Below are 27,641 nucleotides of genomic sequence, written 5' to 3' on the forward strand. Positions count from 1 at the left end.
ATCTACTGAACCTTGCCACAGCGACAGCCATAGGTACCTAAAATAACCCAGATTCATCATCAGCCCTGTGTTCAGCTAGTCACCTCCTGCCCTCAGTGAGTTCTGGGCCCTAAGCGTGTTAAATACTGAGACAGCCTGTTACACAGAGAGTCTGTTACATGTTAAACAGCATGGTATTGGCCCAGAGAGTCTGTTACATGTTAAACAGCATGGTATTGGCCCAGAGAGTCTGTTACATGTTAAGCAGCCTGGTATTGGCACTGAGTTTAATGAGTTTGATGTTTGAGTATGGGGCTTGGGGGTCTGGATGGCAGTGGGTGGTGAGAGTAGGTACACATCCACCTCTCACCATCCAGACACCCAGGCCCCCAGAGAACTATCCCACCACCACTTAGACCCCCAGAGAACCAGCCCACAGCCACCCATAGAACCAGCCCACCACCACTCAGACCCCCAGAGAACCAGCCCACAGCCACCCATAGAACCAGCCCACCACCATCCAGACTCCCAGGCCCCCAGACATCCACCTCTCACCACCCACCACCATCCAGACACCCAGGCCCCCAGAGAACTATCCCACCACCACTCAGACCCCCAGAGAACCAGCCCACCGCCATCCATACCCCCAGACATCCACCTCTCACCACCCATCGCCATCAAAGACCCCCCAGGCCCCTAGAGAACCAGCCCACCGCCACCCAGATACCAAAAAATATATATATTTACCAATTGTCCTTTTGTAATAAACCAATTGTACAAACAGTAGTCTCAGCTGTGGTAGCATTACATGTATTGAGTGGGCTGGCTGGGGCTGCTCTGTCTCTGTGGGAGTATATAGGCAGAGAGTCACTGCAACCAGTGTGGCCTCTGGTTGAGAATTTAAAATGAGACTTGTAAAAGCAATGCTGAAATGCTTTCAGTAGGCACGAAACAGAGGGAAACGAGGAAGGGAATTTTGGGAAATCGAAGGGCTACCACCTAGACTTCAGTATTTTTTGTGAGAGCTTGACAAGGAGTTCCTATGTATTTATTGGGCCAATCAACTTTGAACTTTGAACTTGAAACAATAACTAGAATGCTCAGTTTGTTTACGATTCCATATTGTATTCTCCTGACTGACCTTAAAAAACGACACAAAATTATACATTGTTGCAATGGTGAAGTAATATGCTGTAAAAGCTTCTGTAATGTTCATAGCTGTCATTTTAACGTTAATGTTTCACAGTTGACAAGCACTATGAATGTAATCACACACACACACCATTAAAGGGGCAATCTGCAGTTGCTACATCCATTTTTGGACGTATAAATTAATGATATGTATCCATTGATTCTTGAAGAGTATAACTTATAAATAAATGCCTCATGAGCTCAGTTCAACTGTTGTACCCCATCAGAACCCAAACTGTAAGCTTGTTTTACTCCAATGTGTACTCCTATATAGCCTCAAAACATGATATCAAAATTATAGTTTTAACCATGGATGGTCAGTCCTTGCATCCATAGCTTTGTCTATGAATTTGAGAGTGGCTACATTTCTCCAGCCCCATCCCTCAGCGCTTTACTTTTAACAAGATCAGCTTTAAAACCATAACTCTCTGTTTATTTTCTCTTTCATGAGACACAAACAGTTGTTTGCATCATCTCTTGTTTTCTTACAATATATATGTATTTTTTTGTATTTCATATTATTGGACTATATACAGTACCAGTCAAAAGTTTGGACACACCTACTCATTAAAGGGATTTTCTTTATTTTTTACTATTTTCTACATTGTAGAATAATAGTGAAAACATCAAAACTTTGAAATAACACATGGAATCATGTAGTAACCAAAAAAATGTTAAACAAATCAAAATATATTTTATATTTGAGATTCTTCAAAGTTGCCACCCTTTACCTTGATGAAAGTTTTACACACTCTTGGCATTCTCTCAACCAGCTTCACCTGGAATGCTTTTCCAACAGTCTTGAAGGAGTTCCCACATACGCTGAGCACTTGTTGGCTGCTTTTCCTTCACTCTGCGGTCCAACTCATCCCAAACAATCTCAATTGGGTTGAGGTCGGGTGATTGTGGAGGCCAGGTCATCTGATGCAGCACTCCATCACTCTCCTTATTGGTCAAATAGCCCTTACACAGCCTGGAGGTGTGTTTTGGGTCATTGTCCTATTGAAAAACAAATGATAGTCCCACTAAGCGCAAACCAGATGGGATGGTGTATCGCTGCAGAATGCTGTGGTAGCCATGCTGGTTAAGTGTGCCTTGAATTCTAAATAAGTCACACCAGCAAGAGTGTCACCAGCAAAGCACCCCCACACCATCACACCTCCTACTCCATGCTTCATGGTGGGAACCGCACATGCGGAGATCATCCGTTCACCTACTCTGCGTCTCACAAAGACACAGTGGTTGGAACCAAAAATCTCAAATTTGGACTAATCAGACCAAATGACAGATTTCCACCGGTCTAATGTCCATTGCTCGTGTTTCTTGGCCCAAGCAAGTCTCTTCTTCTTATTGGTGTCCTTTAGTAGTGGTTTCTTTGCAGCAATTCAACCATGAAGGCCTGATTCACACAGTCTCCTCTGAACAGCTGATGTTGAGATGTGTCTGTTACTTGAGCTCTGTGAAGCATTTATTTGGGCTGCAATCTGAGGTGCAGTTAACTCTAATGAATTTATCCTCTGCAGCAGAGGTAACTCTGGGTCTTCCTTTCCTGTGGTGGTCCTCATGAGAGCCAGTTTCATCATTGAGCTTGATGGTTTTTGTGACTGCACTTGGAGAAACTTTAAAAGTTCTTGAAATTATTTTGATTTGTTTAACACTTTTTTGGTTACTACATGATTCCATATGTGTACTTTTTTTATGTCTTCACTATTATTCTACAATGTAGAAAATAGTAAAAATAAAGAAAAACCCTTGAATGAGTAGGTGTGTCCAAACTTTTGACTGACTATATATATATATACAGTTGAAGTCGGAAGTTTACATACACCTTAGCCAAATACATTTCAACTCAGTTTTTCACAATTCCTGACTCTTAATCCTAATAAAAATTCCCTGTCTTAGGTCAGTTAGGATCACCACTTTATTTTAAGAATGTGAAATGTCAGAATAATAGTAGAGAGAATGATTTATTTGAGCTTTAATTTCTTTCATCACATTCGCAGTGGGTCAGAAGTTTACATACACTCAATTAGTATTTGGTAAATTTGCCTTTAAATTGTTTAACTTGGGTCAAACGTTTCGGGTAGCCTTCCACAAGCTTCCCACAATAAGTTGGGTGAATTTTGGCCCATTCCTCCTGACAGAGCTGGTGTAATTGAGTCAGGTTTGTAGGCCTTCTTGCTTGCACACGCTTTTTCAGTTCTGCCCACACATTTTCTATAGGATTGAGGTCAGGGCTTTGTGATGGCCACTCCAATACCTTGACCTTGTCCTTATGCTTGGGGTCATTGTCCATTTGGAAGACCCATTTGCGACCAACCTTTAACTTACTGACTGATGTCTTTAGATGTTGCTTCAACATATCCACATAATTTTCCTTCCTCATGATGCCATCTATTTTGTGTAGTGCACCAGTCCCTCCTGCAGCAAAACACACACACAGCATGATACTGCCACCCCCGTGCTTCACGGTTGGATTGGTGTTCTCCAAACATAACGACGGTCATTATGGCCAAACAGTTCTATTTTTGTTTCATCAGACCAGAGGACATTTCTCCAAAAAGTACAATCTTTGTCCCCATGTGCAGTTGCAAACCGTAGTCTGGCTTTTTTATGGTAGTTTTGGAGCAGTGGTTTCTTCCTTGCTGAGAGGCCTTTCAGGTTATGTCGATATAGGACTCGTTTTACTGTGGATATAGATACTTTTGTATCTGTTTTCCCCAGAATCTTCACAACGCCCTTTGCTGTTGTTCTGGGATTGATTTGCACTTTTCGCACCAAAGTACGTTCATCTCTAGGAGACAGAACGCGTCTCCTTCCTGAGCGGTATGACGGATGCATGGTCCCATGGTGTTTATACTTGCGTACTATTGTTTGTACAGATGAACGTGGTACCTTCAGGCGTTTGGAAATTGCTCCCAAGGATGAACCAGACTTGTGGAAGTAAAAAAAAATGATTTCTTTTGAGTTTTCCGTGATGTCAAGCAAAGAGGCACTGAGTTTGAAGGTAGGCCTTGAAATACATCCACAGGTACACCTCCAATTGACTTATGTCAATTAGCCTATCAGAAGCTTCTAAAGCTATGACATCATTTTCTGGAATTTTCCAAGCTGTTTAAAGGCACAGTCAACTTAGTGTATGTAAACTTCTGACCCACTGGAATTGTGATACAGTGAATTATAAGTGAAATAATCTGTCTGTAAACAATTGTTGGAAAAATTACTTGTGTCATGCACAAAGTAGATGTCCTAACCGACTTGCCAAAACTATAGTTTATTAACAAGAAATGTGTGGAGTGGTTGAAAAACTAGTTTTAATGACTCCAACCTAAGTGTATGTAAACTTCCGACTTCAACTGTATATATATATACAGTATAAAATTACACTTAGTTAGTTTTTGGCATGAGAAAACAGCAAGATATTAACATCAATACAATATATTACATCACATTTACATTTCTTAATCAGCTTTTTTATCAGGGGCGAGGAGGACGCTTTGTTCCTGCTGATTGCCACTTTAATGTTACTTTCTACTTGGATTCCCTAATATCGCAGTGGTTCACAGCCCCAAAGAGTTATACCGTGTCAGCATTACAAATTGGATTTGTCAGGCTTCCTTTGTATGTTGCCTTAAAGCAGCGAATTGCCTTAAAGCAGCGAGTTTGCCTTAAAAAACAATATTGTCTTAAAGCAGCATATTCCCTTAAAGCAGCACATTGCCTTAAAGCAGCATATTGCATTAAAGCAGCATATTGCCTTAAATCAGCTCCAAATAAAAATAATCTGTCATGCATGCAAGGCTGAACAGTTGGTCTGAGTCTGCATCAACAGCACTGAAGGATGAAAGCCCCGGGATGCATCCCAAATAGCACCCTATTCCCTATGTAGTGCACTACTTCTGACCAGAGCTCTATGTATAGAGAATAGGGTGCTATTTGGGACGGGCCCCCAGCCAGGGGGGGCTGGAGTGACTGTATGCCACCTACCTAGACGTCTGTCCAGCATAAAGAGAGTGATGAGGGAGGTGGAAGGAGAAAGGGAAGTAGAGAGAGAGAGAGTGATAGAGTGAGAGAAAAGAGAGAGAGAGAGAGTGATAGAGTGAGAGAAAAGAGCGAGAGAGAGCGAGAGAAATAGAAAGAAAGCAAGAGAGGGGGGGGGGCAGATAAAGCGAGATCAGGTACTTTAGTCAGCCATTTCAGGCTTTCCATCTTACTATAATGTAAACAGCTTCTGACTTTTACAGTAAAGTGTAAGATAATATATATAATAAAACCAGATATAAACTATGTAGAAAAGATAACGGATCTATATATTTTTTAATAATATAATCTTTTAGAATTAACAATCCCAAAAATATTTCTGTTTTTATTTTCATTGTTTTTTATTTGTGTTTTTTTTCCTGTGAAGCGCATTGTGTTGCATTCATGTCTGAAATGTGCTGTATAAATAAAGCTTGAATGAAAATAAAATCTAGACAGTCAGGGAGAATTAAAAAAATCTTAAAACAATTAATTTAACAGTATAGATTTTGTTATTATGTTTGAGCAAAAGAACACAGCATTAGCCATGGCAAAATGCATAGAATTGCAGGAAATTTGCTTTAAAACTGCAACATTTTCTCTCTCCATTGCAGGATATGTAGAATCGCAGGAAATTGGCTTGAACTGCAAAAATGTCTCTACACCGCCAAGATGGGGGGCCTGACTGGTCGACCACGCCCCCTTTTTGACGCGGACACACCCTAGGACTATGTCCATATTTAATCAAGACTTCAATCGGAATATGATCCATTGTCCAAGTCTTTGTAGTTAAACTAACTAACCTGATTATGTGTCCTGATATGATAGATTAGCTTTATATTATTATTGACACTTACTGCACTGCTGGAGCTACAAACAAGCATTTCGCTGCACCTGCTTTAAACATCTGCTAAAATGTGTATGTGACACATAAACTTTGATTTGAATTGGACGACTTGATCAAGTACAATGAACAAGAGGAGGAGCACATCTTCGATAATAGATGTCTGACAAGACTTCACTTAATTATGTCTCTAATATGATCAAGTAGTTATGAATCGAACTGCATCGGCGAGAGAATAGATGTTGACGGTAGGTAAAATATTTTCACTGGATCAATATCATTCATGTAGCGGCAGGAAACCTAGCGGTTAAGGGCGTTGGGCCAGTAACCGAAAGGCTGCTGGTTCGAATCCCCGAGCCGACTAGGTGAAAAATCTGTCGATGTGCCTTTGAGCAAAGCACTTAACCTTAATTGCTCCTGTAAGTCGCTCTGGATAGGAGTATCTGCTAAAATGTAAAATGTAGTGACAAGTAGAACTTGCTTAGAGGGATAGAGATTGTTTCAACATCTATCAACTCTAAAATGTTGTTCCAAGGTCAATGCCACTGATGGGTGAGCTTTGGAATGTCGTCTTTCTGCTGTCGAGGTATGAGCCGAGACACGAACCAACAGGGTTTTTCTGCCAATATTATTCCTGCTCTCTCCATTACTGCAACAAACTTGACTAACAATGCATTGGCTAGATTAATTAGGCTAACAATGTCAAACGGTTCATTATAAGTGATCCAATGCATGTTCCAAACGATACATATTCCTCTCCAGATATTCAGCGTTCACTAAACAAAGAGAATAATACAAAGGACAAAGTAAAGGCAACAATCAAAGCTTTATAATTTCAAAGATATGTGTGTAAATGGAGCGTCAGCAGCAGCGTTTAAATGGTAATGAAGCTGCTATCATCCCCAGGCCCAAATCTCAGCAGTTCAGATCCTATTTCAGTCCTTTACATTGATTAATGAAGGCAATTATTTGGCTTGAGCTGTCACCTCACGGCTCACGCCGTTGTACCTACTGTGAGAATGTTGCTAATTCAAGACGAGAACTCTTAGTCTAGCCGCGGGCATTGTGATGTGATCAGACTTTTAATCACAATGCCCACTCAAATCGATCTTCTTAGGGGAATTCGAGAATGAAAAGCACAAGACAGACAGAGGCGAAGACAGAGCTCATTATTCCTAAAAGAACAACAATAAGACAACAAAAAGTTAGAATAGCAGGGCTTTGACTGGCCGACCAGTTCTAGTTCCTAGTTATAGATCAGGTATAAATCAAAGCAAAACTCATGATGTTACGAGACAATGTAAACATTTCTCTCTCCTTGTTCTGCCCGTTCAATGCCAGTGCTGCCCTGACACACAGCCGTCCCACCTCTTTCATAATTCATAGAAGCTTTATGAGCTGGACAACATTGGTTCAAGGCTCCGGACATAATGTAACAAACATGACAGGGGTTGGCTAACTGCCATCAGGGCCCCTGAGTGAGTGACGGACCGGCCAGGCTTCCCATTGCCTGACTCAAGGCCATCACAGCTTTATAACAATTTACTTCAGCCATGGCCTTTGTAATGCAGCAGCAATCATACAGGCTACTCTGCACTGAGGGAGATTAACAACCAACACAGAATGAGGATAAACCAAGGCCAGCATTTTCCCTAGATTATCTTTCCTAGGGTAGGGTCTAGATTATCTTTCCTAGGGTAGGGTATAGATAATTTTTCCTAGGGTAGGATCTAGATTATCTTTCCTATGGTAGGGTCTAGATTATCTTTCCTAGGGTAGGGTCTAGATTATCTTTCCTAGGGTAGGGTATAGATTATTTTTCCTAGGGTAGGGCTCTAGACAAGCATCCAGGGCTAAAAGTCTCCCGAGTGGCGCAGTGGTCTAAGGCACTGCATCGCAGTGCTAGCTGTGCCACTAGAGATCCTGGTTCGAATCCAGGCTCTGTCGTAGCCGGCCGCGACCGGGAGACCCATGGGGCGGCGCAGAATTGGCCCAGCGTCGTCCAGGGTAGGGGAGGGAATGGCCGGCAGGGATGTAGCTCAGTTGGTAGAGCATGGCGTTTGCAACGCCAGGGTTGTGGGTTCAATTCCCACAGGGGGCCAGTATGAAAAATAAAAAAATAATGTATGCACTCACTAACTGTAAGTCGCCCTGGATAAGAGCGTCTGCTAAATTGTAAATGTAAAAAAATTAACAAAACATTTTAAATGTAACCAAAGACAGATCTAAGCAGGAGTTTGCAATCCCATCCCACCCTAAGTAAGGGTATAAGGGAAACACTGCCAACCTAAAGTCACCCTGTCCTTCAGCAGTGATGAGTCCCTAGAGGACTGCGTAGCCAAAACCCACATCGTACCAATGCCATGATGAGAGCCTGATCAATCAATCCTCCGGAAGTCACTTCTCATCCAATCTGGATCAAGTTATGAAGGAAGCCTGGATCTACTGGGGCTACAGGTCAGGACAGGACGCTCCCCAAAAACTGAGACACGACACCTGGGCATGGGTCAGCACCTGGCTGCAATACCACAGATACACCTGGGCATTGGTCAACACCTGTCTGTAATAACACAGGTCAAACCTGGCCCCATACACACAACAACGGTTTATCACAAACTTTAAGGGTAAGTTTCCCGAACCAGATTATTAAAAATAACTTTCAATGGATATTCTCAACTGGGCATGGGCAATTCCACAGTAAGAGAGTGATGCTGAGACTCAGTTTTTTCATTTGAAAATGTATGCCAAACAAAAACGAATGATTGCAAAGTTAAACATACCATACAACTCTCTGCACAAGGACAACATTTAACAATTTCCACAGAAAAGTTTACACAAACACATTTACTTGAAGAACAGTGCAGATACAAAGTTTGGTAACAGAATGACTGCACCAACAGCACAAGTCATGGAATTGCCCGCATGCCCTTCTAGTCAAGGGGTAGACTAGGTTCAATCTGGGTCCAGGAAAGGACCCATTTATAATTCTTCCCAACCCTGGGCATGGACCACCAGCACCACAGAGGCACGCACGAACCTGGCCCAGACCCACCTGGCTCCAGACCCACCTGGCTCCAGACCAGCAGTTGAAATGCTCTCATTTCCTTTCCAGAGACAACAACAGGATGAAGGCGCTCTGAAGAGGTAGGTTAACAATAGTATTTTAATTGGGATAGGTGGCACAGCTAACAAACCACCTCTACTACTTCAAATATTTCTTAATGTTCCGTCGCCAGCCCTTTAGCGCCAACGATTCCCATAGCCATGCAATCAGCTTTTTGTGGATGAAGTTGCCTGAGGTATAAAATGATTGAACTTTGTAATGAATTTGAACACAGCAACAGTGCCAACTAACTCTTCAAACACTGGGCAACATTTAAACACTGAGCAACACTGTTCATTTGGTGCCAAACCCAGTGGATATTTGCACATTTGTTTTGTATATGCTCAATACAACCTAAAAAGTGAATCACAGACATACAGCAATGTAATCAAACAACAGAATTCCTAGTCTTCCTCCTACAGCTACCCTTTTCTCATTCTGTCCCCAACTTTACTATATATTTATACCATCGCAAACTCTGTGGTAGCAAGCTGTTGATTTAGAAAATACTAGCTCATTCCTATACAAATGGTGCTAAAATGCCACTGGTCTTGTGCTAGCTGCCCAGCTGACGCAATGACCCATGGTGTAGTGTAGTGTGGTGTGGGCGGGAGCCAGCAAGCAGGGAACGCATGTACAGCGTGTATGCATGGGCTGAGGAAGCATCAGCTTTTAAGAGGCTAAATTTAAACCTCAGAGTTCTCCTTTGGAATGCAGAAGGCTTCCAGAACAACATCAACTCCAAATAAGCACTCTGCTGCTGCTATTGCTACTGCATGGGGGGAATGGGACTAGGTTAGGGTCTGGGGAAGCACCTTACCTGGGTTTAAAAGGTTTGACTACCTACACAGTTCTGCATATCACCTCTTGAGTTAATGACAATTATGACATCACAGCAACAAAGTTTGGAGAACTCCTTCAAACTACAAGAGCTCTTCAATAACACTGGACTACAAAATATATATCCAAGCCTTTGAAATTCTGACTTCGCAATCACACTTTGGAACTGAGATTATGAAAAACAAATCCAATTTCATACAACTGCTTCAAATTCTTTCATCATGTTGTTTTCTATTTGCCAGGACCCCAACCATACTACCAATTCAAAGAAAGCCGTTAGACCTGTTGTGAATATTCATCAGTTGATGTGCAACATAAATTCATTCACATTATTTTGTGTTGTTGTTGATACAGTTCTTCTTCCATTTCCATTTGCCAGGTGCACAACCCCATTACACTCTTCTGCCTGTTGTGAATACTCATCGGAAAGCATGGAATCCTGTCATCTGAACATACAGATGTAGGATCCTAATTTGATCACTAGTTTGTTGCTGAGAATTTTAATAACAGCAGGAAATGCAAACATGTAGTGTGTTCAAGGTTTACAAAGGCTTCTAAAGTTTGTAATTTCCATTAAAAAATGTCCAATTTGATTTACCCTAACAATTTTTTTTTAAATCAATGAATCTCCATTCATTATAATCCATATAATCATTCACATTTCCTGTAGCTGCAGGATTATTTTTCTGCTGTAGCAAACTGGCTCAAATTAAGATCCTACATCTGTAGCCATCGACCTGAATTCTCTATCAGATCAATAATGCCAAGGCTAGCCTATACATCAACTCAACCGCTGCCACTACTGCAGAAAAAAGCCAAGGAAGTTTGCCGTCTGTGACAGTCTCTGTTCAGGCCAACTTAAAGAGCCACTGAACACGCCGATTGCCAGACCGATGCCGCGTTTGGTTCATGTTTGTCCCCCATGAGACACTGTAGACCCACGCGGACACCTATTTCACTTCCTCAAAATCCCCAGAATGAATCTAACTCAAGAAACCTGTCAAGCTGCTGGGCAGGTCTGTCTCACTGTCTATGCTATTGGATAGAGAGCAATCAAGTCAGCTGTTCACCCCATGTTAGTGGCCAAATGTACATCATCCACCCAACCTTCATTTACCCGTTGTGACGCACGGATGTTCCGAACTCCGTTTTAGACGAGACTGACTTTTGACCATAATTGTTGCATTTACACTTTGTAGTCAAGTTTTACACTAGAATAACTTTCTGAATATGACCCGTTTCAAAGTGTTTTAAGTTACTAAACTGTCAGTGGGGGTATCCTTCATTTTGAGGAGTAACGCGTCCCTCCTTTTGCTTAGTTCCTCCTGACTGGTAAGGGTAAAGTGACTAGGCAACAGGATAGATGACGGACAGTAGAAGCAGTGTATGTGGTGTTTGTGTGTGTGTGTGTGTGTGTGTGTGTGTGTGTGTGTGTGTGTGTGTGTGTGTGTGTGTGTGTGTGGCGTCAGTATGCATGTGTGCGCGTGTTATGTGTGTGTGGGCGTATGTAGTGTGTGTGTGTGTGTGTGTGTGTATGTGTGTGTGTGAGTGTGTGCCTGTGTGTGTGTGTGTGTGAGTGTGTGTATGTGAATGTGTGTGTATGTGTGTGTGTGTGTGTGTATGTATGTATGTATGTGTGTGTATGTGTGTGTGTGAGTGTGTGAATGTGTGTGTGTGTGAGTGTATGTGAGTGTTAAGGTGTCCGTGTAAGTATCTGTGAGCTTCCAATTGGCTCATTCATCCCCCTCCTCTCCCCTGTAACTATTCCCCAGGTCATTGCTGTAAATTACAATGTGTTCTCAGTCAACTTCCTGGTAAAACAAGAATCTGTGAGTGTGTGGGTAGGGTCCAGTGTGTGTGGGACTTCCTCTGACACTGCCTGGTATAGAGGTCCTGGATGGCATGGAGCTCGGCCCCAGTGATGTACTGGGCCGTACTCACCACCCTCTTTAGCTCTTTGCGTTCGGGTGCCTTGCAGTTGCAATACCAAGCGGTGATGCAGCCAGTCAAGATGCTCTCAATGGTGCAGCTGTATAACTTTTTGAGGCTCTGAGGGCCTATGCAATTTTTTTCTGCCTCCTGAGGGGGAAGAGGTGCTGTCGTGCCCTCTTCACAACTGTGTGGGTGAGTGTGGACCATATTAATTCCTCAGTGATGTGGACACAGAGGAACTTTAAGCTCTCGACCCGCTCCACTACAGCCCCATCGATGTGGATTGGAGCGTGTTCGCCGCTCTGTTTCCTGTAGTCCACAATCAGCTCCTTTGTCTTGCTGACGTTGAGTGAGAGGTTGTTGTCCTGGCACCACACTGCCAGGTCTCTGACCTCCTCCCTATAGGTTGCCTCATCGCCGTCGGTGATCAGTCCTACCACCATTGTGTCGTCAGCAAACTTAATGATGGTGTGGGAGTTATTTCGCAGCCACGCAGTCGTGGGTGAACAGGGAGTACAGGAGGGGACTAAGCACACACCCCTGAGGGGCCCCTGTGTTGAGGCGCACTACCTAGGGGCGGACCGTCAGGAAGTCCAGGATCCAGTTGCAGAGGGAGGGGTTCAGTCCCAAGGTCCTGAGCTTAGTGATGAGCTTGGAGGGCACTATGGTGTTGAACGCTGAGCTGTAGTCAATGAACAGCATTCTTACATAGATAGTAATTTAGGCTGTTTACCTCGGCGTTCTTGGGCACAGGGACTATGGTGGTCTGCTTGAAACTTGTAGGTATTACAGACTGGGTCAGGGAGAGGTTCTAAATGTCAGAGAAGACACTTGCCAGCATGTCAGCGCATGCTCTGAGTATGCGTCCTGGTGTTCCGTCTGGCCCTGAGGCCTTGTGAATGTTAACCTTTTTAAAGGTCTTACTCACATCGGGCACGGAGAGCAAGATCACACAGTCATCCGGAACAGCTGGTGTTCTCATGCATTCAGTGTTGTTTGCCTCGATGCGAGAACAGAAGGCATTTAGCTCGTCTGGTAGGCTTATGTCGCTGGGCAACTCACAGCTGGGTTTCCCTTTGTAATCTATGATAGTTTGCAAGCCCTGACACATCTGTCGAGCGTCAGAGCTGGCGTAGTAGGATTCGATCTTAGTCCTGTATTGGCGCTTTGCCTGTATGTTGGCTTGTCGGAGGTCGTAGAGGGATTTCTTATAAGCGTCCAGATTAGTGTCCCGCTCCTTGAAAGTGGCAGCTCTACCCTTTAGCTCAGTACGGATGTTGCCTGTAATCCATGGTTTCTGGTTGGGTTATGTACGTACGGTCACTGTGGGGACGAGTCATCGATGCACTTATTAATGAAGCCGGTGACTGATGTGGTAAACTCCTCAATGTTATCGGATGAATCCCGGAACATATTCCAGTCTGTGCTAGCGAAACAGTCCTGTAGCTTAGCATCCGCTTCATCGGACCACTTCCGTATTGAGCGCCTCACTGGTACTTCCTGTTTGACTTTTTGCTTGTAAGCAGGAAGCAGGAGGATAGAGTTATGGTCAGATTTGCCAAATGGAGGGCGAGGGAGAGCTTTGTACGCGTCTCTGTGTGGAGTAAAGGGGATCTAGAGCTTTGTCGCCTCTAGTTGCACATGTGACATTCTGGGAAGATTTACGTAAAACTCATTTAATCTTCCCTGCATTAAAATCACTGACTACAAGAAACGCAAGAATTGTGCATTTTCTTGTTTCCTTATCACCCTATACAGCTCGTTGAGTGCGGTCTTAGTGCCAGCATCGGATTGTGGCGGTAATTAGACAGCTACAAAAATTTTTTATGAAAACTCTCTTGGTAAATAGTATGGTCTGCAGCTTATCATGAGGTATTCTGACTCAGGCGAGCAAAAATGTAATAAACAGATACTGCTGTGCACAAACTGAAAAAACGACTTATCGTTGAACAGCTGTTGAATCATCCATAACATCTCTTCTGATGTGCAGAAATTACGTTATAATTAGTTATCCAATTATGAATGTCAATTAGTTACATATAAATCAGATCCTAACACATTTACAACCAGTGCTTTAATTAATGCTAAGGAGCGTGTTTTTGTGTCGACTGACTCTTGATAATCTCTCATGACAGCCTGATTAGACTATTGATGTTATGTGTACTTGGGGCCGGTGAACCCCCCTGGAATATGGCTGTTTTCGTCAGATAATCAGGATGCCATTGAGTGGTGTGAGTGTCAGGAGAATCTGAGAGCCATCAGGGTCAGCATATCACAGGCCTGTTAAATACTGTAGGCCGTTAAATACTGGTGACCGACCTGTGACCTGTCAAACAGCCACCTCAAGTCTTCTCTCTATCGTAACATACTGGATGGATGGATCAACTACACAGCTGTCTTCTCTTCCTGGTTATGGATCAACTACACAGCTGTCTTCTCTTCCTGGTTATGGATCAACTACACATCTGTCTTCTCTTCCTGGTTATGGATCAACCATCAAACTCAAAGTTTGCTCTGGTGACACACACCAGCCTCTTGGATTTTTCTAACTCTATGGATTACAGTATCTTATTCTCCATTGCATGACACTGACAGTTTATCAGCACAGCATGTCTAAGATATCACAAAATAGCACACTACAAGAGATAAGTCAGGACTAGCCTATATGTCAATGATCAACCAACTGTGCTGGATGGCTATTCACACCAGGCCAACATACATACTGTACATCATATCGTTTACAAAGATAAATGCCTTGTAGCCCCACATGTACCCTATGTAGCCTACTGTAAGTAATCTTCATCGAACCACTAAAATAGCTCTAAAATAGCTGAGCCTTGCTTGGGGTTATCTTACTTGTGAACAGAACTTATTAAAACGCCTCTCCCCGTGTCAAAGCAAAGCACAAAGGTTAAAATAGCTTCAGCTTTTAGCTTGATGATTAAATCATTCTGGAGCAGGTTGAGAGCTTCAAGTTCCTTGGTGTCCACATCACCAACAAACTATAATGGTCCAAACACACCAACACAGTCGTGAAGAGGGCACGACAAAGCCTTTCCCCCTCAGGAGACTGAAAAGATTCGGCATGGGTCCTCAGATCCTCAAAAAGTTATACAGCTGCACCATCGAGAGCATCCTGACTGGTTGCATCACTGCCTGGTATGGCAACTGCTCTGCCTCCGACCGCAAGGCACCACATAGGGTAGTGCGTATGGCCCAGTACATCACGGGGGCCAAGCTTCCTGCCATCCAGGACCTCTATACCAGGCGGTGTCAGAGGAAGGCCCTAAAACTTGACTCAATACCGGTACCCCCTGTACATAGCCTCCCTACTGTTATTTTTACTGTTATTTTACTGCTTAAATTTTTTACTTATCTATTGTTTATTTAATACTCATTTTTCTTAAAACTGCATTGTTGGTTAAGGGCTTGTAAGTAAGCATTTCACTGTAAGGTCTACACCTGTTGTATTCGGCGTGTGTGACAAATACAATTTGATTTGATTTGATTTGATCAACGGTAGCCTATTCCCAAGAGACTACATTTACATTTACATTTACTTCATTTAGCAGACGCTCTTATCCAGAGCGACTTACAAATAGGCTACAACCCACATGCAGACAGAAACACCAAGGAAAAAACAAGAACTCTTATGTTCTTCAAGTTTGATACATAATTGTCATTACAGAGGCAAACAGATTTGACAAGACAACCATACTCCAAACTCAATTATATTAGAACGGTCATGCAAAAATCACAACTTTTATTCTGCATTTTTGTCAATTATGTAGGCCTAATTTAAATGTGCCATTGCACCTGCAGCTGGGACTTTCATTTTAAATTCCAGTGTGGCTCGAGCTCTGGCGACAGGTGCTCTGAGCCTCTGAGAGCCAATATGCCGCTTGCTCACTGCACAGCAGCCCATAGCGTGCACCTAGGTCAAATTCCCAACAAGGGCAGAATCTCATGAACTATATAAAACACCCAAAATAAAAACTGCACCATTTTTATTTCATTTTAGGACAAAGCAGTTTTCATATCCAGATTTTGCATTAGTCCAGGTATTCAAGCAAAGGATACTCTCTCTCTATCCAGCATTGACACCAGTTGTAGCCATATAGAGCTATATCCAAGAACATTGCCTATCAAGACACCCGATCCAAGAAAAGAAAAAACGCTTTGGTTATGCATAAAAAGTAAGTAAATAATGTATCTACTTACAGTTCGTAAGAACTGAATATCATCTTCTCCTTCTCCGCCCTCAGCCATGGCTGTGAAGGAGCCTGTTTAGACTCTGAAAGCCACCACTGAATGGAGAGGCAGTTGGCAAGATAGAAACGCGATGCTGTACCTCTCCTGCCGATATTAGCATGGAGCTAATTCCACAACCATATAGGGCAGACCGGAGACCCCCCCGCGTCCACTGCACACCTCACCGCGGATTGTCACTCAATGCCGACCCTACCCGTACCGTGGGCTCCCTGCGGCTGCCAATGTCAGCAGTACGCTGAGTGCGCTACGGTGGTGGCGAGAGGAGAGGAGAAGAGAGGAGCGCGCCTCCGCAAGCGGACGAAGAGAGTGATGCTATTAAATGATGCTGAATGAAATTACAAAGTCTGTCACTGTCAGCAGTTTTATGTTAATAGTAATAATACTAATACTACTACTACTACTAATAATAATAATAATAATAATAATAATAATAATAATGGGTCAGAACGGAGAATTGAATAACAAAACTGGTTTTGAATACAAAGTTGGATTGTAGGGGCATCTCTCTCTCTCTCTCTCTCTCTCTCTCTCTCTCTCTCTCTCTCTCTCTCTCTCTCTCGCTCTCTCTCTCTGTAGAGATGGAACAGACAACTACAACATAAAAGTGTATCTAATTTTGCTAAATTGATTTCTTGAAAACAATTATAAGAATCGTATTATTCTCAATTGAAAATTGATTACCTTGTCTGCAAGGATGACTGTCCTCTCTTCAACAAACTATTAGTCTCTTTTGTTTGGGTGCATCTTTATGCTTTTTTAAAGAAACATAAAACAATGTACATACATAGCCTTGGCATAGTCTACCTACTCAACCACGTGACCCCAGGCTACGTTGGCGGAAATTAATTACGCTAGCCCTATCTGATAGACAAATGCTGCTTGCTTAGCCGTTTCCCCCTAACCTCCAGGGGTTGTGGTTACATTATTATCAACCATGAATTCAATGTATTGGAATAAGTCGCCCAGGGATGGGCAACTGGCGTAGGCCCGCGGACTAATTTGACAAATATGTAAAAAAATATATATTTTTTTTTAGAACTTGAGGTTTAGAATAATAGAATACAGCAGTTGCTATTTCTAAATTTGGTTGTGCATCAGCAGTCACTCAATTAGCCCTTGTCAGCAAATTGTTTTTAGATGGGTAAATTAGTCTAGTAGCCAGCAATCTAAATTTGTAGTAAGCACGGTCCAATTACTGACTGGGGTGGGGCACATTGAACATCAGTTATCATATTAAAAACTGCAAACATTTGCCTCCACCCTATAGCAAAACGTGTAGAATTGCAGGAAATTAGCTGTAAAACTGCTATTATTTCTCTCTGCCCCATGGGAAAATTAATAAAGCTGCATTAAATGAGTTATAAAATTGCTAAATCTTCCCTCAACCCCAAGGAAGGCAAAATAGAATTGCAGCAAAATTATGTTAAATGGCCAAATGTTATATGCACCATGGCAACATGTGTCGAATTGCAGGAAATTAAAAACAAACATGTTTTCTCTTTGCCGCTAAAATGCAGACCCAAGAGCCACTGCAGCCCCTAATGCTGAGTTCCGTTTTTTTTGTGACCCCCACCCCCATCAAAGTTGCCCATCCCTGAAGTAGCCTAACATCAAGTAGCCCTAAACGACATAGACCTATTTACAAACTATGTAGCGGCTACATTAGCCGAAGGATTCCATTTGGTTAGTTAACTCCAATTTTGAACTCTCCCTTTGCCTACGACGGGTTCACATGCTTGCGCTGCCTTTTCACACTTCAAGAAACGTATGAAACGTGTCCGCTACATATGATGCTGTGATAGCAGCTCACACATCAGTGTTTGTTGTTGAAGTCACTGCTGACATCTAGTGGAGTTCACTTAGTGGACAATTCGTTGTAATTTTAATGGGTTGAAAAACGAAGTCACAAAAAATAGACACCACTTTATTTTTTTTATTTTTTTTTCAACCAACGTTTATTCGTTTTATCAATCAAACTGTTATTTTCTACACGCTTTAGCAGTAGTTAGTCCATCATTCCAGTAGATGGCGCTGTTGCACTGTGGTAGTGGGGAAGCAACAAGTACTGGCCAAGCGCTAGCACCATCCCTCAGAATAATAGCGCCAGAACTGTGAAGATTATACGTTTTGTGTATGTTTCTCTTTATCACTACAGATATGTAACAGCACGTTTAAACTTTCTAATATCGAAAGAACGTCATAACATGCTAGGTAACAAACTAGTCAAGGGATTATCACCTTTGGGAAAAGTTTGAGGTGTTACTTTTGTGTAAAACTGTGTGAGTGAAGTACATGATTGAGAATGAATAAGTGTACGTTAGCTTTATGCTAGCTGTGGTAATATATATATATATATATATATATATATATATATATATATATATATATATATATATATATATATTTCACAAGTCACCTAGAGACTTTGGGTTTTTCTGAGTAAATGTGCATGATTTCCTGGAAGTCATTTCATAAAGAATCAATTTATTTGAAGTGTCTTGAGTTCGTTTTACATGTTATTGGTTTTGCGTAAAATTGTAACATTACTCACAAGCTGGTAAAATGGCGGCGAGCGCGCTGCCTGTGTCAACTGACTTTAGTGCAGGCAATGCGGGTGCAAGAGAGAGAGACAATTTCATGGTTCACTTGTATCCGTTTTCTACACGTGTAGCAATATTCAGACATGTCAGTTGTTTATCGTGAATGAGGAAATATACTACAGGTAAAGTGCACTTATGTTGTGTAAATTAATCTGTGCACTTTGTTGTCATTAGTTATCAATCCATTGAAATGAATTAATAACTAAATATTTGAAATGAGATAATTCAATAAGAAAAGGTATATAGAGAATAAAGAAAGTGGCAGAACTGTCAGGATGACAACTTTTGTGTCCGTTTCTCGTTATCACTACAGGCCACTTTTAGACTCAGTCTGAGGCTGGTAACATAATGCACATATGAAAATCATAACTGGTATGCAAAGCGTTTGTTGGATACATTGTAAATTGGCACTCTGACATTACCCCATTGAAGTTGACATTTAAAATGGTTAAGGTAAGGGTTAAGGGTAGGGGTTAGGGTTTAGGGTATGGATGTCCCAAGGATCCGGATAGCACTAATCATGGTGTAAGTCACTAGAGTAATGTCCTATATAGTGCACCTTAACACACTAGAGTCTAATGTGTTAAGGTGCACTATGCAGGACATTACTCTAGTGTGTTAAGGTGCACTATACAGGACATTACTCTAGTGTGTCAAGGTGCACTATGCAGGACATTACTCTAGTGTGTCAAGGTGCACTATGCAGGACATTACTCTAGTGTGTTAAGGTGCACTATGCAGGACATTACTCTAGTGTGTCAAGGTGCACTATGCAGGACATTACTCTAGTGTGTTAAGGTGCACTATGCAGGACATTACTCTAGTGTGTCAAGGTGCACTATGCAGGACATTACTCTAGTGTGTTAAGGTGCACTATGCAGGACATTACTCTAGTGTGTCAAGGTGCACTATGCAGGACATTACTCTAGTGTGTCAAGGTGCACTATGCAGGACATTACTCTAGTGTGTTAAGGTGCACTATGCAGGACATTACTCTAGTGTGTTAAGGTGCACTATGCAGGACATTACTCTAGTGTGTCAAGGTGCACTATGCAGGACATTACTCTAGTGTGTTAAGGTGCACTATGCAGGACATTACTCTAGTGTGTCAAGGTGCACTATGCAGGACATTACTCTAGTGTGTTAAGGTGCACTATGCAGGACATTACTCTAGTGTGTCAAGGTGCACTATGCAGGACATTACTCTAGTGTGTTAAGGTGCACTATGCAGGACATTACTCTAGTGTGTTAAGGTGCACTATGCAGGACATTACTCTAGTGTGTTAAGGTGCACTATGCAGGACATTACTCTAGTGTGTCAAGGTGCACTATACCGGACATTACTCTAGTACTGCAAAGCCCCTGGGTCTGCCAGCTGGAGGTCTATGCCCTCCTTCATCAACCAACCACATGACAGCTGGCTCAGGTGCCAGATTAGTCCCTTATAGTGCACTCAACTCAGCGTGTGTGTGTGCGCGCGTGCGTGTTTTGTTCAGATCAGCTGACCTGAATAGTGTGGCCACACAGAGATTAATGATGTAGCTCAAACAGATATAGGGTATTTAGGGGGTCATTAACGGTCCAAATTGTCCCCTCATACCTCACAGTGAGATAGATGAAAGTGCTTGTCGATTATATGGGATGAGGAATTGGGATGAATATTTTCAAAACGTCAGACGTTCATCAAACAAGACAGACCAACATGCAACCCGGATACATAAAACTCTATACTACATCAATTGCAGGTGCTTACAGTATTTCAATAAGCCTACATTGTAGGTTAAATTCATGCCTTTATATGTTTATCTGGATCCAGGTTTATTCTATTAGATAGAGAAACCCTGCACGGATTAAGGTTAAGGTATTAGCTACCCTTAAATCCACTTTCACCAGTAGCTGTCAAACGGTTCACTGTCACTGGATTTCAGCCAGATGCTCCAATTGGAGCCGTCCCAATAGCCGGTGGACAGAGGCGATTGGTTCATGACCTGACAGTCACAGCAGGAGGGCGGGTTCTGTCGCTTGTCAACTGAAAATGTAAATCTCAGTGCATTGCCGTTATGTCAGCTCTCTCTTGTAATGTAGGGTCTGAGGATGCAAAAGAAAAGTGTACTCTTTATCGATAGTTTCTATGTTAGTGTTTTTTTTAATTAACTTGGAGAAGTTTTAAACGGTACGTTTTCGTCATAGCTTTTGACACTTTTGACATCTTGGGGTAGCCTTAGCCCATGTGTTCACTTTGATGAAGATCTCTCACACATTTTTTCCCCTGTGAGTAATGTGTGCGTAATTATGACTTGGTGGTCTGTATTACATTGACATTTTAGTCATTTAGCAGACGCTCTTATCCAGAGCGACTTACAGTTAGTTTATTTTTCATACTGGCCCCCCTTGGGAATCGAACCCACAACCCTGGCGTTGCAAACGCCATGCTCTACCAACTGAGCTACATCCCTTTCGGGACTATTAGCCCAAAACTAATATCGGATTGATCAGAACATGATAAAAGTGTAATACCATTGAAACAGAGCATTGTAATAACAATACAATAACTAATTACCAGACATTGTAAGATGTGATTTTTGTGTGCAACCTTTGGAAATTCACTTTATTCTCTATAGTCCGGCACAGTGGACGCGTCTTAATACCCATAATACCTAGCGGTAAAACCCCGCAATGGTTCCAATAATTTTTTCCCCATACATTTTTTCGTCTGGGATTCTATAACTACTTAATTTAAGGTCTGTGTTTCGTGTAGGCTTACCCTGGCGTGACGTTTTGATAGCTATGTAATTCTCTCTTGGACAAGGTGAGTTTTGTTAATATATTCGCCTCAATTTACTCAAAAAATCCTAAATCCTAATTAGCAACAGAGAAGACCTCAGCAAGACCTCAGGGTTGTGGCTTCGTTTCGGGGCAGCATGAAAATGTATGCACTCACTAACTGTAAGTCGCTCTGGATAAGAGCGTCTGCTAAATGACAAAAAAAAAAAAAAAAAAGACTACAAATTCCTACAGGAAGCTCCTGCATCTTATCTCTAGCCGACACTCTAGCCGTGGTCCTCTGTAGCTCAGCTGGTAGAGCACGGCGCTTGTAACGCCAGGGTAGTGGGTTCGATCCCCGGGACCACCCATACACAAAAATGTATGCACGCATGACTGTAAGTCGCTTTGGATAAAAGCGTCTGCTAAGTGGCATATTATTATTATTATTACTATGCTACCATTCACCAGCGCGCGATCAGAGATCTTTGTGCCCAATCCATGAATTTAAGTCCCCTTTCTCTGTCTTAGCTAGCCACTGACTACACTTTAGCTAGCTAGTTAGCAGAGCAGTACAGTGCATTCGGAAAGTATTTACACCCCTTCCCTTTTCCCACATTTTGTTACGTTACAGCCTTATTCTAAAATGGATTAAATAAAAATAATTCCTCATTAATTTACACACAATACCCAATAATAACAAATAGAAAACAGGTTTTTATAATTTTTTGCAAATTTATAAAAAAATAAAAAAACGTAAATACCTTATTTACATAAGTATTCAGACCCTTTGCTATGAGACTCGAAATTGAGCTCAGGTGCATCCTTTTTCCATTGATCATCCTTGAGATGTTTCTACAACTTGACTGGAGTCCACCTGTGGTAAATTCAATTGATTGGACATGATTTGGAAAGGCACACACCTGTCTATATAAGGCCCCACAGTGCATGTCAGAGCAAAAACCAAGCCATGAGGTCGAAGGAATTGTCTGTAGAGCTCAGAGACAGATTGTGTCGAGGCACAGATCTGGGGAAGGGTACCAAAAAATTTCTGCAGCATTGAAGGTCCCCAAGAACACGGTGGCCTCCATTATTCTTAAATGGAAGAAGTTTGGAACCACCAAGACTCTTCCTAGAGCTGGCCGCCTGGCCAAAATGAGCAATCGGGGGAGAAGGGCCTTGGTCAGGGAGGTTACCAAGAACCCGATGGTCACTCAGACAGAGCTCCAGAGTTCCTCTGTGGAGATGGGAGAACCTTCCAGAAGGACAATCATCTCTGCAGCACTCCACCAATCAGGCCTTTATGGTAGAGTGGCCAGATGGATGCCACTCCTCAGTAAAAGGCACATGACAGCCCACTTGGAGTTTGCCAAAAGGCACCTAAATGACTCTCAGACCATGAGAAACAAGATTCTCTGGTCTGATGAAACCAAGATTGAACTCTTTGGCCTGAATGCCAAGCGTCATGGCTGGAGGAAACCTGGCACCATCCCTACTGTGAAGCATGGTGGTGGCAGCATCATGCTGTGGGGATGTTTTTCAGCGGCAGGGACTGGTAGACTAGTCAGGATCGAGGGAAAGATGAACGGAGAAAAGTACAGAGAGATCCTTGATGAAAACCTGCTCCAGAGTGCTCAGGACCTCAGACTGGGGCGAAGATTCATCTTCTAACAGGACAACGACCCTAAGCACACAGCCAAGACAACGCAGGAGTGGCTTCGGGACAAGTCTCTGAATGTCTTTGAGTGGCCCAGCCAGAGCCCGGACTTGAACCCCATCGAACATCTCTGGAGAGACCTGTAAATAGCTGTTTAGCGACGCTCCCCATCCAACCTGACATAGCTTGAGAGGATCAGCAGGGGAACAATGGGAGAAACTCCCCAAATACAGGTGTGTCAAGCTTGTAGCGTCATACCCAAGAAGACTCGAGGCTGTAATCGCTGCCAAAGGCGCTTCAACAACGTTTTTTTTTAACCTGTTTTTGCTTTGTCATTATGGGGTATTGTGTGTAAATTGATGAGGACAAAAAACAATTTAATCAATTTTAGAATAAGGCTCTAACGTAACAAAATGTCAAGGGGTATGAATACTTTCCGAATGCACAGTATATAAAAAAAAGTATTGTGTTTACTTAGCCTAGGTAATAGTTTGTACAGTATGTCCACTTTGCTGTCTATTTCAGACCTTATGGCATTCTTCAAGGATGAGCATCAGAGCATTAAAAGGGGAGAAGACCTCTATAAGTCTGGCCATGTGGAGACGTGCAGCTGTAGTGAGGGACATTTTACCGGTTTGGTCAGGGTCAGCATGAGGGATAAAGTTTATCCTGTGTCAGTGAGTGTAGCTATTAAGTTAAGTTTGAGCATTTTAGCAATATCATGTGTTCTGTACAGCTGTCAACATTCTACAAGGAAAGAGCCACTTAATCAATTATATAATCATTAACCAGATTACCCAAGATGCCAGACTTCGATGAGTGATACCTCAGTTCTAGAATGTTGTCATTGATGAGAATGAATCTAAAAATCTATTGACATTCAGAATAAGACTTAGTTTAGACATCCAGCCTGTATTGTAGTTTCATGACCAGAGACAAATCTTCAAAGGCACAGTATACATTTAATTCAGAGTGGTACATGCATTCACACAGTCTTGATTTATAAGATCCTTTCCACTATATAATTGATATGTCAAGTGATAAAATCCCAAGTGATCAATTCAAAGTTTAAGGAAAAACTGCACTTAAATATTCTACAGCTGCAATGTCATCAATCAAATCAAACTATTTATATAGCACATTTCTTGCAATGAATGCATTTCAAGGTGTTCAGTCGTTGGATGGGTTTGTTGTCTGTAAAGTGGGGCACTGGTAAAGAGGAGGGCATCAAGGCATTCAAAATGTCTACAGGGATGGATGTGCAGGAGTCAGGGCTTTGGGTCACGGGGTCTGGGATCCTGGGTGCCTCACTGGTGTCCATATGGTGCAAGGGACCTTACCATTGAAGAGGCAGTGAAGTCAAAGGATTTCTCTATCCAGGAGGAGGGAGGGTCTTAACGCCTCCGTGAAGACCCTCCCTACTGGCACCAGGTCCAGGGTCAGCTCCACATCACTGGAAGGGACACCTGCTTCTTCGTTGTGTGGACCACCACCTCCATCACCACCTCCATCACCGTGACGACCTCTGGCAGACTCAGATTGCTGGACTAGAGTTGTTCAAGGACCACATGCTCCCAAAGTTGGCAACAGTGAACATCTGCACATATCTCTTATCCAGAGCGACTTACAGTTAGTGAGTGTGTACATTTTCATACTGAACATAATAAATTATGAGTTGTTACTCGGCTGTATGGATTCATTTTGGAAGCATTTCCCCGTCAACAATGTGGCCTCATCAACCCGGGCACAGCGGCCAGGCAAACCCCCCCTCCCTCCCCATTTCCCTTGCAACTTTAAAGCTTCCTGCAGATTTAGCTACTTCTGAACCAACCTGCTGATGCAAGACAGAATGAGAGCGACGAGTTGAGCAGCCCACAACATCGGGGTGGGGGTGGGGGGGCCTCGAGGGGGGTTTGCCTGGCCGCTGTGCCCGGGTTGATGAGGCCACATTGTTGAAAATGCTTCCAAAATGAATCCATACAGCCGAGTAACAATTCATAATTTATTATGTTCAGAATGAAAATGTATGCACTCACTAACTGTAAGTCGCTCTGGATAAGAGCGTCTGCTAAATGACAAAAAATGTAAAAATGGAAAGAAAAATCTTGTAAATAGTTTTTGCACAAATCTGTTTTTGTTCTTACCTTGAGGTTTTATTCCAATCAGCACTGGATCAGCGTTCTCGTTGCGCTTCCTGTCAGTATCTGTTTCAGGGAAGCCAATGGTCCAAAAATATTCCACATAGTTCATACACACATACACACACACTAGGCTCCCAGAATAGGTTATATTACATTAAAGTTTTGCTCAAAGCAGCCAACTAAAGTCATGTAGTTAACCTTATCATGGGCACATTGGGAATTTATATCTGTGATGTTCAAATGATTTCTTTCCCCCTGTGTCTCACTTGCTGAAGGCCCCAGTCATCCCTGCCCGTACCTAAGTTCAATCACAAAGGCTGGTCTGAGTGCATCTCCTCACAGTTCTATTCAGTAGTACAACACAATTCACATTGTATTTTATCATGGGCACAGTGGGAATTTATATATGTGATGTTTAAATTATTTATTACGCCCTTTGTTGTGTGGAGCTTCCTTTTCAGGTAAATGCAGAACTGTTTTTCTTTCCCAACAGAAAATGGCAGCTGCCTGAACATTTCCAATAATGCAATAATTAAAGTAGTTGTTTTCATTTAGCTCATGTAGTTGTTATACCAGGTCATTTACACGTAACAGCACATCATCATGCCACTTGTCCTCAAACTATTAATTAGCCAGGTGAATATGTACATTTTTACATTTAAAAACAACAACATTTTCAGTCATTTAGCAGACGCTCTTATCCAGAGCGACTTACAGTTAGTGAGTGCATACATTTTTCCATACTGGCCCCCCATGGGAATCGAACCCACAACCCTGGCGTTGCATGTGCCATGCTCTACCAACTGAGCTACAGGGGACCCTGTATATCTGCACAGTATGTTTGTCAGCCAACTAGCCAGCCAGTTTAAGTTTCATGATTAACTAATAACGTTTACATTTAACTGACAACATGTACATTTAACTGACAATATTTACAATTAACTGCTAACAACAAAGCAAAGCAACATGTAAGTAAAAGGCTACCTGCCATCCCGGCATCATGCCTGGAACTTCAACGGTACCACTGAACTCCAAATACACTGGTATTTCACCTAATAGATATGGGAGTTTACCAAAATTGGATTTGTTTTCTAATTCTTTGTGGGTCTGTGTAATCTGAGGGAAATATGTGTCTCTAATACAGTCTCTCTCTCTCTCTCTCTCTCTCTCTCTCTCTCTCTCTCTCTCTCTCTCTCTCTCTCTCTCTCTCTCTCTCTCTCTCTCTCTCTCTCTCTCTCTCTCTCTCTCTCTCTCTCTCTCTCTCTCTCTCTCTCTCTCTCTCTCTCTCTCTCTCTCTCTCTCTCTCTCTCTCTCTCTCTGACATAAGATAATATTTTTGGTCCTCTGTAGCTCAATTGGTAGAGCATGGTGCTTGTAACGACAGGGTAGTGGGTTCGATCCCCGGCACCACCCGTACGTAAAAATGTATGCACACATGACTGTAAGTCGCTTTGGATAAACGCGTCTGCTAATTGGCATATTATATTATTATTTGATCCGCTATAATCTAATCTTGCATGGTTTCTATTTCTGGCAGAGAAAGTTTGTGGTCAGGTGCTCTGTGAAGAGACAGACGGGATGTTTTTGCTCTTCAAGAAAGTTTTAGCGTTACATAAAAATGTTTCCTTGTTCATGAATGTATACACTTGCATTCCATTCTAATCCACTCATCTACCTTGGCCTGAAGAAAACGGTCCACAACTCATGCCAGAAAGATATCCTAATATGATCACCAATCTCCTTTTCATTAGGAGGAAACCATTCATTAGGAGGAAACCATTCATTAGGAGGAAACCATTCCAAGGGAAACGGAAGAAAGTCCGCTGATGAGCTGCTAGACTACATTGCTCAGACACTTCAAGACACTTTTCAGCCAGTTTACATGTCAACTGTTACTACAGCAGTGGGTTATCATGGAAGAGACCCAGAGCACCTTGCGTCTGTACCAACCCATCGGGTAGAGGAGCTCTGTGAGGCCGTTCATCCCCACCCATTCCCCCAAACACAGGGGCCCCAACTCCAACCCCATCCACACCCACAAGGGCCTCATCCTCACCCCCACCCCTATCCAAAGGGGCCTCAGTTCCGCCCTCCACAAGACCGCCTCTCTTCGGGCTCAACTAATCATTTCCCAGTTGAGACAGTGCAGGGGGATAAGTCAGAAGAACTTGGGTTTAAAAAACAGAAACAGAGTTTTGAGGAGGACATCAAGGCGGATGGTTTAGGATCATGGTCAGACTCTGAGCTCCACTGGATGGCTGACCTCCACCTGCTAACTCTCTGTTTGGAGTGCAAGGCC

The 27,641-nt window shown here is 42.6% G+C and overlaps 1 protein-coding gene across 3 annotated transcripts in view; it reads right to left on the minus strand.

Moving 5' to 3' along the window:
* LOC121552358 (ryanodine receptor 3-like) overlaps positions 1-16,315 on the minus strand; it is a 279,469-nt gene extending 263,154 nt beyond the window's left edge. The window contains exon 1 of one of the 3 annotated variants that reach the window (XM_045211236.1): positions 16,131-16,298. In XM_045211236.1, coding sequence (XP_045067171.1) covers positions 16,131-16,178 — 48 coding nt within the window. In that variant the 5' untranslated portion in view covers positions 16,179-16,298. Of the gene's footprint in view, positions 1-16,130 lie in introns of all 3 variants that reach the window. The other 2 variants (XM_045211237.1, XM_045211238.1) reach the window with 2 other exon arrangements.
* Positions 16,316-27,641: the final 11,326 nt, after the last annotated feature.

This window comes from Coregonus clupeaformis, chromosome 36 (assembly GCF_020615455.1).
Source record: "Coregonus clupeaformis isolate EN_2021a chromosome 36, ASM2061545v1, whole genome shotgun sequence".
In the NCBI taxonomy this organism is placed as follows: domain Eukaryota; kingdom Metazoa; phylum Chordata; class Actinopteri; order Salmoniformes; family Salmonidae; genus Coregonus; species Coregonus clupeaformis.